Source organism: Aquarana catesbeiana, linkage group LG06 (genome assembly GCF_042186555.1).
Source record: "Aquarana catesbeiana isolate 2022-GZ linkage group LG06, ASM4218655v1, whole genome shotgun sequence".
NCBI lineage: Eukaryota > Metazoa > Chordata > Amphibia > Anura > Ranidae > Aquarana > Aquarana catesbeiana.
The window spans coordinates 75,275,700-75,291,302 of NC_133329.1; the positions used below are offsets into that span (position 1 = coordinate 75,275,700).

Genomic DNA, 15,603 nt, shown 5'->3' on the forward strand with positions numbered 1-15,603 from the left:
ACTAGCAGAATCAAAAAGCTACCCAAATGAATCAGTGTGTAGCACAGTAAAGCTTTCTTACAGAATATACCCCCTTCTATGGCCATTTTTAGTGCAGAGTATGGAAACCATGGCTTCTATGGTGTAGGGCTTGAGACCCAACAAGACAGTCAAACCATACCGGGTATGGTGAGCACTGAGCAGGGACTAAATAAATCAAAAAGCCCTCCAACTGAATCAGTGCATAGCTCATTAAACCATCTTAGAACAGGACATACCTTATCCTATGGCTGTCATCAGAGCAGTGTATGAAAACCACGGCTTCCATGGAGTAGAGTAAATGAAGGATGGATATACTGACTCATGCAAAACCTTCCATTAAATACTGTTGCAGTCGTTTTTGGTACATCAGTAGCTGCCGTTCCCAGAAGCATTGAAAATAAATTACAGTTTGCAAAACATGAACAAAATACTATTTTATGTGAGAAGACAGAAATAGGTGGCACACCTACATTTGCAGGAAGTCACAGCAGCATGCCAGAGCATGAACGTGCACAGCTATGACTTGCAGGATTCTGCCAGTAATGGAGTTTACACTTCAATTTCATTTGCTCAGATAATTGGTGAGTGCAGCCATAAGTTTAAGGAGAAATAAATATGCTCAGCAATTCCTCCAGGGAAAGCCCTGATTGGGTGCTTCCTCTGCCAACAAAACCAACACCCAACAGGTGTCTACCAACTGAATGAAAATAATTAATTTATCTGGGAGTGGTGCACATTACTGAGCAACTCTGACAGAAGTAAGAAGTCAGGCCACCTTTGTTGCTTTACAAGAAAGCTCTTCTTTGACTTCCATTGTCATCTGAGTGCCCTGCATCCTCAGCCATGGCTGGCAAGAAAACTATCACCGTCTTTGGAGCCACAGGTAAATGCATGCATGCACAAATCTTTCAGTTCTTTCTCATGCACCAGCTCTGACCTGGCCCACTTCCCTGCATGTTTGGCAGGTGTCCCTTACTTTGCAAGACAGTCCTGATATGTGTAGGTGTTGCATATAGCTGCCTGTACAACTGAATTACAGGCTATGGCTCTACGTTCACACCATATTTGTCTTGATCTGCATTGATCAACATAGGCTCAACGCAAGGACACATAGAAAACAATTATTTTCAATGTATCTTGTTCACACAATACAGGTGAATTGCATAAAAATACAGCATGCCTGCATTTTTACATAATGCGCAGAAACAAATAAGAAAGTATGTCAATCCAGCACAATGTGCCTATTATAAGAAATAAAGGTGTTCGAATTTTGACCCTTGATGTGTGTGCATGTAAAAATTCAGTTTAATTCTCAGTAAAACAATGCGCAGTGAATTGAAAAACACGTCAACACCTGTCAATGCGTATACTTTTTACGCATGTTTCAGTGTAAAAGAGCCTTTAAGTTGGCATTTTGCACTTTGGACAATTGTGTTCCATGTACCTTGTTCACACCATACATGTGCTTTGTTGTGCATGCATGAAAATGCACCATATCTGCATTTTTACACAATGCCATGTCAATGTGCCTTTATCATGATTTAAAAAAAAAATAAAGTTTTACGTTTTTTACTCTTAATGTGGGCTGTACAGAAAAAAATGCCTTCAAAAACTCAGTTCAACATCCAGTAAATCACAGAACAAAGCATTAAGAATTTAATGTCAATGAGCATGTGCGTTAATGCATATTGTGGCGTGAACAAGCTGTTAAACTGCCATTTTGCTCTTCAGATAATTGTTTTTCTATGTACCCCGTTTACACCATACAGGTGTGTTGCCTTGCAGAAAGATGCAGCATGTCTTCATTTTTATGTAACTGTAGCACCCTCTAGTGTGTGTGCTACTAATATTGAAAGTAGGAAAAAGCATTTTTCTGGCCAGGAATACACCTGAGTCACTGAATTGGGTCAGGGTTACAAGGGCGGGGGGACGGGGGAACGACTGCCTTGAATATTTATGGGACCTCAGCCAATTCTCAGTGATAAGCTGGCAGGGGACTGAGAAAATCCCATAAATAAACATGGGCCATGCCAGCAAGGGGAGTCGGGTGGAAGATGGAGTGCTGAGGAGAGGCTGTCGGTGGCCCTTGAGGAAAACCCCTGCCAGGGAGGGTGACACCCAGCACAGGAGGCAGTTGGAGGAGAACCTTCAGAGCTGGTTCACACGGGGGTGACTTGTCAGGCGACCTAGCTGCCTGACAAGTCGCCTCCCGTTCTGTACAATGGAACCGTTCTAATTGGAGCAACGCAAGTCACTCCAACTTAGAAGAAAGGTTCCTGTACTACTTTGGGGACGACTTGCATAGACTTCTATACAGAAGTCGTCTTGCAAGTCGCCGTGGCAGTCGTGTGCAGGTCGCCTCGGTGACCTGCACACGACAAGTCGTGCCGCTTCTAGTGTGAACCGGCTCTCAGGAGAGGCAGTGGGACAGAGCAAGACAGACAGTGTGTAGGCTTAACCTGGTACAGGGACAAAACAAGGGGAGAGACTGTCAGCTGCAACAGTGGTCTCTGAAGACAGCAGTGGGCTTAGTCTTCATCCTTGCCTTGGGGAATCTCCATGGAAGTGTGCCAGTCGGGCAGGACTGGGGAAGCAAGTAGCCAGGTGGGCAGGTATCTTCTGCAGCCGTTGAACTGCGCTCAGGATCTGCAGAGATGTAGAAGGAGATGCTGTTCACTCTATTTTGTGCTACTCTATCCATCAAGGGACAAGATGTTCCCAGCCATGTAATGGGCAATTGCTGAATTAACATTAAGGACTGTTAGTTCCCCTGGAGTGGTCAGCAGGAGTAATTACCTGTGAACCAAGCTTTGTGCAGGAGGAAGGAAGAAGAAGAAGTTGTCCTTTTTGTTCATAGTTCTGGACATTTTCTCAAGTTGGGCATCCCATAATTCCTTACCCTATCCAAGTTATCAACCCCTAATTAAACCTAAAAACAAGCCAAGGACGGTTTTCTACCTCTGAATGCATAAAGGAAAGGCTGTGTGCCTGGCCGTGTAACAATGGGGAATCCTAACTCAGCAGCTCTTACGTGGGGTGTGCTACATAAAGCAATGCACAAAAATAAATATCAATCCTGTTGTGCAGAGTATTGAAATTATGCGCTGGAAGCTTCTTGGACACAGGAAACGGCTTTATTTTTATGGAGGCTTTCAATGCATGTCTTACAGCATGAGAAACATGAAACAGGAACAAGGAGCATACAAGTACATACACTGAACATAGACAGAACATCCTGTGATCACATTACATAGAATAACACACTATAACACTGCAGTGCCACTGCCACCTGTTGGATAGATAGCTATAATGCATACAGTATTGTCAGTTTATTAGCAACCATGCTGTTGTTCTTTCCAACAAATCCAAATTTGCCTCTCAAAAAGAAAAAACGTTATGTTAGAATTTAAATCTTAGATGTGGCCTGTACGGGAAAAAAAAAGGCAAATGTAAAAATGCAGTTAAACACAGAGTAAAACCTAGTGCAATGCTTAAAAAAACCCACTTAACCATTCACCGATCGGCTCACGCTGATATACGTCAAAATGGCACGGGTGCGCAAAACAACGTATGGGTACATTATCTCCTTTAAGAGCTGCTGGGGGACCTGATGCGCATGGCCGGCGGGCGCGTTCGCGGGTGGCCTGCAATTGCCTCTTCTGTTAGAGGAGAGGAGACAGATCATTTGTCCCTTGTAAGTAAGAACAGCTCCCCCAGTCAGTCAAATCCCCATACAGTCGGAAACACTAACTAGGGAACACATTTAACCCCTTGATTGGCCCCTAGTGTTAACCCCTTCCCTACCAGTGACATTTACACAGTAATCAGTGCATTTTTATAGCACTAATCGCTGTATAAATGTCAGTAGTCCCAAAAATGTGTCAAAAATGTCCGATCTGTCCGCCGCAATGTCGCAGTCCCGCTAAAAATCGCAGATCTCTGCCATTACTAGTAAGGAATAAACAAAAAATGCCATAAATCTTTCCCATAGTTTGTAGACGTTATAACTTTTGCACAAACCAATCAATATACGCTTATTGTAATTTTTTTTTTTTTTTTTAACAAAAATATGTAGAAGAATATATATTGGCCTAAACTGATGAAGAAATGTGTTTTTTTTAAAAACCTTTTTGGGGAAATTTATTATAGCAAACAAGTAAAAAATGTTGTTTTTTTTCACAATTGTTGCTCTTTTTTGTTTATAGCGCAAAAGATAAAAAACGCAGAGGTGATCAAATACCACCAAAAGAAAGCTCTATTTGTGGGAAAAAAGGATGCAAATTTTGTTTGGGTACAGCACTGCACGATCGCACATTTACCAGTTAAAGCGGCGCAGTGCCAAATTGTAAAAAGTGCTCTGTTCAGGAAGGGGGGTAAAATCTTCCGGGGCTGAAGTGGTTAATGCGCGTCAATGCACATGCGCTTTCTGTGCATTGTGGTATAAACCAGCTCCTAAATTGGCATTTTGTTCTTCAGACCATACCCAAGCTTGGTTACCCATTTGATTCCCCTCTTGCAGGTGCACAGGGTGGTTCAGTGGTCAAGGCTCTTCTACAGGACAAATCGTTTGCCGTCAGGGCGGTGACTCGTGATGTCACTAAACCGGCAGCACAGGAGCTGAAGAAAGCTGGTGCGGAGGTCGTATGTGCGGATTTGGACGATGAGACAAGTGTGAAGGCCGCCCTCAAGGGAGCTTATGGAGCTTTTGTGGTCACCAACTTTTGGGAACATATGGATAAGGATAAGGAGATCAAACAGGTAACAAATGATGACTTCACTTAGCGGCAGACTGACTTCCATTGAAGTTGCTTCTGCAAACATGGGGAAGGTATTCCTTGACAATGTTCTCTAAACAACACAAAGGTTTCTTGTCCCCTTACTGACTCAGTAAAATCTCATATAAGCTTCAAAATGTTTATGTAATTTCAAGTCATTTAATTAAATTTTATTTTTACGAGTGCAGCTTTCATAAAATAGTCCCCGGTGATCCTACCATGAAAGTCCTTGCTCGGGTATTTCCTGTTTGAGTGACAAGATTCCGTTCCTGTCTCCCAGTTTTTACCTGCCCTCCCAATGGAGATTACAAGCTGCTCTGCTGACATACATTAGGCAGGCAAGGTCCACTGTTGTCACCCTCATTTAACCCATCCTAAAAAATGCCGTTCAGGCATCGCTGAAGTGCAGGTATCGTAATACAAAAAATGGTAATTGTTTATGATACACAGTGCTTTAGCAAAGTGTTTCAGCTAGGGTTACTTTTTCGGCTACTTACATGTACTTTTATACTCTGTGTCTTGCTGGGATGATTTCCCATCATTTTCTGTCCTGGTGATCACAAGACCAGTCAGTTGGCCACTCTCATGAACACCAGCTAAGTTCTCGGTCTGCTCTGTCTCTGCTCTACACTCTGCTCCTCCAGTGTTTTCTGGAGTGCCGGGCTGGAGAGGGGACTGATGCAGCTATCAATCAGGCAGCCAGGTGAATCCTGACAATACTGTCGGAATCTTTCCATTGCCTGCAGTAGCTCTGCCTTGTCAGCTGATAACAGGGGGGTCCAGGCAGCAGGAGAAAAAAGGATGTGGACAGAGAGGGTGATTGGTACGGTGATGGAGAGGGGAATTACTGGAACTGACCCCCTGCAGGAACTAAAAGGGATCGGTTACAGTCCCCCCCCCCCCCCCCCACGTCACACCGATCACCCTCTCTGTCCACATCCCTTGTCATATTTACCTTCCTCTTTCTATTTTAAATGAACACAGTGAGTGATCAGTACCAATCATTCACTGTGTTCATCCATAACTGACGCATGGTAAACTGTGTTTACTATGCTTCAGTTTGTGAACAGGAGCCTCTATACAGAGAGCTTCCTGATCATTCATCTTGCAGTGCAGCTGAGGGTTGCAGAAAAAGGCTTGGGGATCTACAGTGGGGACGGAAAGTATTCAGACCCCCTTAAATTTTTCACTCTTTGTTATATTGCAGCCATTTGCTAAAATCATTTAAGTTCATTTTTTTCCTCATTAATGTACACACAGCACCCCATATTGACAGAAAAACACAGAATTGTTGACATTTTTTCAGATTTATTAAAAAAGAAAAACTGAAATATCACATGGTCCTAAGTATTCAGACCCTTTGCTCAGTATTTAGTAGAAGTACCCTTTTGATCTAATACAGCCATGAGTCTTTTTGGGAAAGATGCAACAAGTTTTTCACACCTGGATTTGGGGATCCTCTGCCATTCCTCCTTGCAGATCCTCTCCAGTTCTGTCAGATTGGATGGTAAATGTTGGTGGACAGCCATTTTTAGGTCTCTCCAGAGATGCTCAATTGGGTTTAAGTCAGGGCTCTGGCTGGGCCATTCAAGAACAGTCTTGGAGTTGTTGTGAAGCCACTCCTTCGATATTTTAGCTGTGTGCTTAGGGTCATTGTCTTGATGGAAGGTAAACCATCAGCCCAATCTGAGGTCCTGAGCACTCTGGAGAAGCTTTTCATCCAGGATATCCCTGTATTTGGCCACATTCATCTTTCTCTCGATTGCAACCAGTCGTCCTGTCCCTGCAGCTGAAAAACACCCCCACAGCATGATGCTGCCACCACCATGCTTTACTGTTAGGACTGTATTGGACAGGTGATGAGCAGTGTGTGGTTTTCTCCACACATACCGCTTAGAATTAAGGCCAAAAAGTTCTATCTTGGTCTCATCAGACCAGAGAATCTTATTTCTAACCATCTTGGAGTCCTTCAGGTGTTTTTAGCAAACTCCATGTGGGCTTTCATGTGTTTTGCACTGAGGAGAGGCTTCCATCAGGCCACTCTGCCATAAAGCCCCAACTGGTGGAGAGCTGCAGTGATGGTTGACTTTCTACAACTTTCTCCCGACTGCATCTCTGGAGCTCAGCCACAGTGATCTTTGGGTTCTTCTTTACCTCTCTCACCAAGGCTCTTCTCCCCCAATAGCTCAGTTTGGCCGGACAGCCAGCTCTAGGAAGGGTTCTGGTCGTCCCAAACGTCTTCCATTTAAGGATTATGGAGGCCACTGTGCTCTTAGGAACCTTAAGTGCAGCAGAAATTTTTTTTGTAACCTTGGCCAGATCTGTGCCTTGCCACAATTCTGTCTCTGAGCTCTTCAGGCAGTTCCTTTGACCTCATGATTCTCATTTGCTCTGACATGCACTGTGAGCTGTAAGGTCCTATACAGATAGGTGTGTGGCTTTCCTAATCAAGTCCAATCAGTATAACCAAACACAGCTGGACTCAAATGAAGGTGTAGAACCATCTCGAGGATGATCAGAAGAAATGGACAGCACCTGAGTTAAATATGAGTGTCACAGCAAAGGGTCTGAATACTTAGGACCATGTGATATTTCAGTTTTTCTTTTTTAATAAATCTGCAAAAATGTCAACAATTCTGTTTTTTTTCTATCAATATGGGGTGCTGTGTGTACATTAATGAGGAAAAGAATGAACTTAAATGATTTTAGCAAATGGCTGCAATATAACAAAGAGTGAAAGATTTAAGGGGGTCTGAATACTTTCCGTCCCCACTGTATGTCACTAGTCTCTTTCTCTGTCTCAAAAGTGAGATATCAGGGGTCTGTTTAGATCCCTGATATTTCACCAAAGCCCCCCCCCCAACAGTATTGCAAAAAAATGTAAAAAGAATAATAACGAAAAAATTGTAAAAAAATGTTTTTAAAAATGGGCTTACTCACACGGGTTCTTATAAAGTGTGAAAGAGCGGTTTGTTTGTGCGGCCGGAGACACATTTTACTCTATATGGGACCGAGGGGCTGTACAAACACAGCCACAGATCCTAATTTGACAGGGTTGCAGGTGTGGGTGAATGCATACTGTCTGTGTTATGGGCCATACACCTGAAACCACACGCCTGTCCAATTAGGACCTGCAGCTATGTTCATACAGCTGCTGTATCCCCATAGTGTAACATAGGTTGCCTACACACTGCTCCAGCCACATAAACAAACCACTATACAGTACATAGCACAAATGTGAATGAGCCCCAATACCTCATTCACACACTGAGCTTTTTTTTATTAACGCAATACAGTTTTATCCTTTAGTTTTAGCAGGAAATGTGTAAATTATGTTATGTTCGAGTCCGCTAATAATGACTTTAATGTATTTTCAGGGAAAACAGATCGCAGATCATTGCAAACAGCTGGAACTACAGCATGTGGTCTACAGTGGCCTGGAGAATGTCTACAAACTTACCGGAGGCAAGCTGGAAGTTCCTCACTTTGATAGTAAAGGGGTAGTGGAAGAATACATTAGACAAATTAAAGTACCCATGACCAGCGTAAGGCTTGCCTTCTACTTCGAGAACTTCTTGACGCTCTGCAAGCCACAGAAATCCCAAGATGGAAAGACGTATCAGCTGGGTAAGTTTTTAAGGGGAATATTTTACACATTAAATGTAATATTCCAGATGATCTTCATGGCTAATTAAAATGCACAGTGAAACAAAAATAACTGTGAAACATTTATGAAAGGTCTAAGTACCCTCACCAAGGGAACGAGGTTAAGAATTTTGTCAATTTTTAGTGACCTGACTGGTTGATTCATAAAATATTCCAGCTATCAGCTGTTTCAACTTTTGCTGAGGAGGAAAAGTCCAAAGATCTAGGAGTCAAGTAAGGTAATAGCACCCTTCCCCATTCTTCTATGGAGCATAAGGCAAATATTGAAACTAGGACCACAATTCCTACAATTTACAGACCTAAGACCACAGTCTGAATACTGGAGGAAGACGAAACTGGCCTTTATGCCATTTCCTATTTTAGACTCTCTAATTTTACATGCTTCCTAAGCAGGCACAATCTTATTAGGATAGTGGTCTTATATGGTTTGCAGTTGCAGGCTACAGCCTTAGTTGGCCTTGGCTTGCCATTTCATTTCTGAGACTATCCACCAAACATTGTTTCTGCTTCTTGTTTGGTGGATTGTGGGTGGCTTGCCAGGATAACAGCCGCTTATGCATGTTTCTTGTTACCCTGCTGTACTGGATACTCCGGATGCCAACCCATTTTTGACACTTATCTTTGGCTGTTAGGACCCTGCACAGCAACCGATGACACTGTGGCTCAGCTGCCAGTGTTCTAGCAACTAATACGCTAGCAACCAATGTATCAGTGTAGTAATGCTGCTCTGTGTATACATGCCAATTCTACTAAGCAGCAGTAAGAATGGAGTGTCCCCCATGGTCGCATGGGTCTCATTTGCCACCCTTGTATTCACCATTTTGAACACACTTTTCACCCTGATTTTGTAAAGTATATCTAAAATGAATATTTTTTTTCTTATATTGTTTTGAATAGAGTGGCATAGAACATCTGTCAGGCTTTATTTGATATAGTTTGAAACTACTCATTCATTCCGAATATCTACTTGTATTTTATTATACATAGTTGCAACATCTGTTAATTGGTAGCTCACAGGATAAGTATCTTTTGATATATTGTGTAATCCTTGTGGTTCACTTGAGATGCATTCAGTAACTCGATTCACTTACATTGAAACCTCTGATATTCATATTCTGTATGAATGATCAATTCTGTCATCAAGGAGTTCCCTATATGAATTGCTAATCTTTTTTCATCCCTTATTACCATTTATAATTTTAATATACTGTACAACAGTTCATATACATGTAGCACACGAGTTTAGGCAGGGTTGCTCCTCACAAATTTACTTGCCAGGAATAATTATTCTGGTTGATTGTTAGAGACAGGGCCGGACTGGGAATGAAAACCAGCCCTGGAAAAAATGTCATACCAGCCCCATAGCATTATTATACCAGCCCAACAGCATAACGGCATTATTTTCTTGTTCATAAAATGGAAAACCATGCATTTTAAAGCACATTTAAAGAGTGCATTCTATATAGATAAGACACAATAAATTACTCACAAAGACACAAAAATAGTAGTAGTTAATTACTACACATAAAAATGTGTTTAATGGGCACAGTGGTGGCAAATGATGGGTACAGTGGCTGCGTTTGATGGTACAGTGGCTGCGTTTGATGGTACAGTGGCTGCGTTTGATGGTACAGTGGCTGCGTTTGATGGCACAGTGGCTGCGTTTGATGGCACAGTGGCTGCGTTTGATGGCACAGTGGCTGCGTTTGATGGCACAGTGGCTGCGTTTGATGGCACAGTGGCTGCGTTTGATGGCACAGTGGCTGCGTTTGATGGCACAGTGGCTGCGTTTGATGGCACAGTGGCAGCGTTTAATGGGGACAGTGGTGGCAATTTATGGGTACAGTGGCTAATAGGGCACAGTGGCTGCAATTGGCGTTTAATGGGCACAGTGGCTGTAATTGATGGGTACAGTGGTGGCAATTTATGGGTACAGTGGCTGCGTTTGATGGTACAGTGGCTGCGTTTGATGGGGTACAGTGGCAGCAATTTATGGGTACAGTGGCAGCAATTTATGGATACAGTGGCTGCATTTGATGGGGCACAGTGGCAGCAATTTATGGGTACAGTGGCTGCGTTTGATGAGCACAGTGGTGGCAATTTATGGGTACAGTGGCTGCGTTTGATGGGCACAGTGGTGGCAATTTATGGGCACGGTGGGTGCGTTTGATGGGCACGGTGGCTGCGTTTGATGGTACGGTGGCTGCGTTTTGATGGGGCACAGTGGCTGCAATTGATGGGTACAGTAGATGATGGATAGGGCACAGTGTTGGCAACCAATGAGCACAGTGGCAGCGTTTGATGGTATACAGAGAGAGAGAGAGAGAGAGATTTTTAATACCTTAATTCCTTGTGCTGCAGCTGCACGGCCGGCCATTCACTTCTATTCTCCTCGTGCAGATAGTGGGCGGTGCTGGCGCCGCACGGGACGAGTCATGGTCATGAAGGCAAAAATGAAGCAGCACGGCGTTCTCCTGCTCCCCCCCCCCCCCCCCCCTCAGCCACACAGACAGAGGCATATTACTCTAGATGATGAGTGTGGTGGGTGGCGCTCCGGCACGGAGGAGACACACAGACAGTGACCAGTGAGTGACACAGCCAGTGTGGCAGTGGCCGCTGCCGCTGCTCTTTACAATTTTTGACACAGGCAGCGAGCGGCCCCAGCGGTACTTAGTGCAGCCAGTGACACAGCCATTACATAGTGCGGCGGCCACCACTGCTCTTTAGATTGCTGACAGGCAGCGAGCGGCCCCAGCGGTACTTAGTGCAGCCAGCCTGCCGGGATATTTCCCGGTATCCCTGTAGGCCAGTCCGGCCCTGGTTAGAGATCTGTTTATTTCTCCCTAAGTTTGACTTTGTTGCACTTTTCTCTTCTACCACTAGCTGGCCAGGTACTTGGTGGTACTAGGAGAAGGATAACCCAAAGTCAAGTTATGGGTTAATGGGGTATCTGGGCCAATGGGCAGGGGTTTTCTTGGATCCCCTGGCCTGCTGGCAGAGCCTCTATATTTGGGTGGAGTCAGGTGATCTGTGTTCTGTGCCACCTGGGCGGCTGTCTGGGTGGGCGTGTGTCATATTGCCCGGGCTGCTAGGCCAGAGATAGGGCCTATCCTGGGCATATCTGGCTGCTAGGCTGTCTGAGGGCCTATCCAGAAGCAAGAGAGCAACACAGGGTTGGGACTACGGCTTGCAGTCCAACCAGAAGTGACGGTTCTGCCGGACGGAGAACCTGTCGTGGTCGAAGAAAGAGGGGAAGCTGTCGCCAGTAAGGGACTATCCGCCTTATTACTGGGGACCACAGTGAGTAACTGAAGCAAGTACCGGAGCAGCATTCTCACTAACCGAGGACAGTGAAGAATTGGGAAACTTCAGTGGGAATCAAGTCAGGGACCCATCCAGCGGAGGTGACGTTTGCGGAGCAGCCTTGTGTGTCAAGCCAGGGACCGAGCAGGCCAGTGGGGTGAAGCTTGAGAGGTATGTAGAGTGCCAAGCTAGGGACCCAGCAGAGAAGCGGGGGTGACAATTGAGGAAGATACCACAGTAAAGATTGAAGGAGCTCAAGGGATTCAGTGATGGTGAATCAGTGGGTCTAGTGAGAGACCGGAAGCTCAGCGGGCTGAAGAACTACAAGGAGAGATTGTAGTGCAAATTAAAGTAACTGTTAAAGTTCAAGTTAGAAACTGTTAAAGACTGTTGCCATAGAACAGCATTCCTGAACGTGCAGATGTGACGTCTTGCTGGATGCCTTTCCCTGCATGGCTGACCTCCTACTGAAGTCTCGGAGTTTGCCAATTAAACTTGCAAATACCTAAGGGTGTCCTGGTCCTAACCCTCTTTCCCCCAGAAAAGTTTGTTAAGAGAAATAAACTTTCTTTTGCATTCAAGAAGTGTCTGGCGCCCAAAGACTTTCACCATCTTTGCACCCACTATGCCTTGCAACCCACTACATACAGGAGGATGTCGGCTATCTCTGGCTCTGGAGGTTCTCATTAGACCGAAGGAGGCCTGGGACCTTGTTACATACAGAATTGAGGCAGCTTGTCAAATCTCTATCTTTAATCCATTTTATTTTTCACTCCCTAAGCATTCTACTTTTAAAACCATATTGTCCATCCTAATTTATGTTTAAAAAAATCATTGTATCCATTTTAATAAGATCAGTTTTCAATATGTAATCTATGGGTCTCTATTTTTTTTCAACTGGGGGCACTGACCCTATGTGTCCTTCTTCTCACTTCCTGTTGTCTCTGTATGTAAGTCGACTGCCTGTACATGCTCTGGTGACAACTGTCCAAGAAATGATTTCTACTCACTTTGGAGACATTTCCACTTCCTTTTGTGCCTTCAGGACAGGAAGTGATGGGAATTCCACAATTTTACAATTGTCACTGGAACAAGAAGATGGAGACACCTGTTTTGGTGACGAGAAGGGATTTTTTTTCCTCACTTTGGAGAAATTTCCTCTCACTTCCTGTTTTGTCTTTAGGTGTAGGACAGAAAGTGAGGGGAACACAGATTTTTTTTTTTTTCATATGTTTGACCTGAGTGACCCATAATCTATTTATTATAACTTTCTCATTGTTCTGTCCTAAATTAATTTTCCTTCAGTCATTCCTATGGGAGACATTCCAATGGATGGGATATCAGTCAAGGACCTTGGTCCGATTGTCTGCAACATCCTGAAGAATCCCTCTGAATACACTGGGAAGGATATTGGACTGAGTGCAGACAAGCTAACCATCAAACAATATGCAGAGATCATGTCCGAGGTGACCGGCAAGACCATCGTAGACTCCAAGGTGAGGCTGACCATAACCTACAGGACTGTCTACTTATTTCTGGTGATGTTGCCATCATCTACACTGGAATACATGTTCAGAAAGTGAAAGCAGCTGCAGCCGATACATTTTGTTTTTTAATTAGATTTTTAACACCAGCTGGGGTCTATTTTAATTCTTTTTAAAAAATGTCTGCAATGAGGTTTAAAGCAGAACTTCAATTTTGTGTTGTTGACTAGTCTACAGTTATAGCAGAGTACCTCCTCACTGCGATCATTTATTGCATCTGCTTTAGGGATGAGGTTCATGGCTACGTAAGGCTCGACTTGAACTCTACATGTTAGCAGTTCACCAAATGGGCAAACTAAATGGCCTGTTCACTCGCCCACCAAACCTTCAGCTGCTGCAGCTGGACGTCTTTCAATTAATGATTGTATAACTGCCACCACCAAATGAATGGCTTTCCTCTCCTTGGGTGCTAGGATGCTGGTGGCTGCCTGCATCAAAGAATTCAAGGGCACTATGTGGGCTGGTCCCCTACATCCTAGCAACCGATGAGGTTTTTGGTTGCTAGGGTTCTGGCAGCTGCACAGCCATTAATTGTTATAGGGCAGGATTTGTGTTTTTACCATGCTGCCCGCAAAGTCGCATAAACCAGAGGGACCTCTCCCCACTGAACAGTATTTCTTAATATTTTTTTTTTTTTTTTGCATTGGGGCATTTCCCTATTGACAGTGCCAAGCCACTCATTCATTTTTTTTTTTTTTTTTCCCAAAGCTTGCAATTTTGCTTTGAAAAAGGCCAGGAAAAAAGATTCAGCTCCCATAGACTTCAGTGGGGTTCACAATTTTTTTTTCTCAATTGTTTGACGAATGTCCAGTGAATCGAATAGCTAATTTCTAGTCTTTCTCAAGGTTTCTTTGCATGTATACAAATTGTTTTAAAGATTGAGTGGTTCCCTTGCCAAAATTAAAGAATTGCCCAACTGCTTCCTGCCTCATGCATTTTTTATCTCATGCCTCTTGTAGTTCTAGGCACTATCATCATGCTCTCTCCCTGAGGTGCATGATGGGAAAAGTAGTAGGTATTTATATACATTTTATATAATAAAGAACAGTCTTTGTTATTGGGGGGGGGGGGGGCTCAGATTATTTCATAAATGGCATTCTGTTTTAAAAAGTCTTCCTCCTAATATCTGATTTCTGTGTATACAGATTACCCCTGAGGCATACGTAAAACTGAACTTCCCGGTAGTGCAGGAGATGACCAGTATGTTCTTATTCTACCACATGAGACCAGATCGCAATGTGGAGCTGACCCACAAACTCAACTGCAATGTTAAAACCTTCAAGCAGTTTATGGAAGAAAATAAGGAAGCTTTTAAGGACTTATAATGCTGTCATATATACTCTATATCAGCCTGTAAACCTACCTGCTCTACATGGATCAAGGTGACTGTTTTCCAAATAAATCACCCAAACGTTGTAGTTTATTTAGTCTATTATAATTGTTTATATAGTCCAACCAGACTTTTTAAACCTATCTACCCCAAAGGAACCCTTGAAATAATTTACAGGTCTGGGGAGCCCTTGCGCAAACCAATTTATTGGTGGTCAGTGGGAAAAATGCCTCTTGCATTGGTGATCAGTGGGAAGAATGTCCTTTATATTGTTGATTAGTTGGAATAATGTCCTTACGTTGGTGGTCAGTGGGAAGAATGCCCCTTACATTGGTGGTCAGTGGGAAGAATGTTCCTTACATTGGTGATCAGTGGGAAGAATGTCCCTTACATTGGTGATCAGTGGGAAGAATGCCCCTTACATTGATGGTCAGTGGGAAGAATGTCCCTTACATTGGTGGTCAGTGGGAAGAATGCCCCTTACATTGGTGGTCAGTGGGAAGAATGCCCCTTATATTGGTGGTCAGTGGGAAGAATGCCCCTTATATTGGTGGTCAGTGGGAAGAATGCCCCTTACATTGGTGGTCAGTGGGAAGAATGCCCCTTACATTGATGGTCAATGGAAAGAATTGACCTGACATTGGTGGTCAGTGGAAAGAATGGCCTTTACATTGGAGGTCGGTTGGAATAATGCCCCTGCAATAGTGGTCAGGGGGAAAAAAAATTATCCCTTACAGTGGTGGTCAAAATGCTATCTGTACACACTGCTAAAAAGATAATTGGGTTCATGCAGCTGACTCTGCCAACTGACCTCAGACCTATGCAGGCACCATCAAATTGGAGATCAATTAGGCACAGCTCAAGAAGCCTCTAACAACTAGAACCTAATGCCGCATACACACGATCGGACTTTCTGCCAACAAAACCGTGGATTTTTGTTTGAAGGTTGTTGGCTCAAACTTAT

At 43.7% G+C, this 15,603-nt stretch overlaps 1 protein-coding gene across 1 annotated transcript; it reads left to right on the forward strand.

Moving 5' to 3' along the window:
* The first annotated feature begins 718 nt into the window (after positions 1–718).
* On the forward strand, positions 719–14,732 carry LOC141148620 (nmrA-like family domain-containing protein 1). Its single transcript, XM_073636228.1, has 5 exons — positions 719–904; positions 4,541–4,779; positions 8,174–8,423; positions 13,071–13,261; positions 14,455–14,732. The coding sequence occupies exons 1-5, from the start codon at positions 865–867 to the stop codon at positions 14,632–14,634; spliced, it is 900 nt and encodes a 299-aa protein (XP_073492329.1). The 5' UTR covers positions 719–864; the 3' UTR covers positions 14,635–14,732.
* The last annotated feature ends 871 nt before the right edge of the window (positions 14,733–15,603 follow it).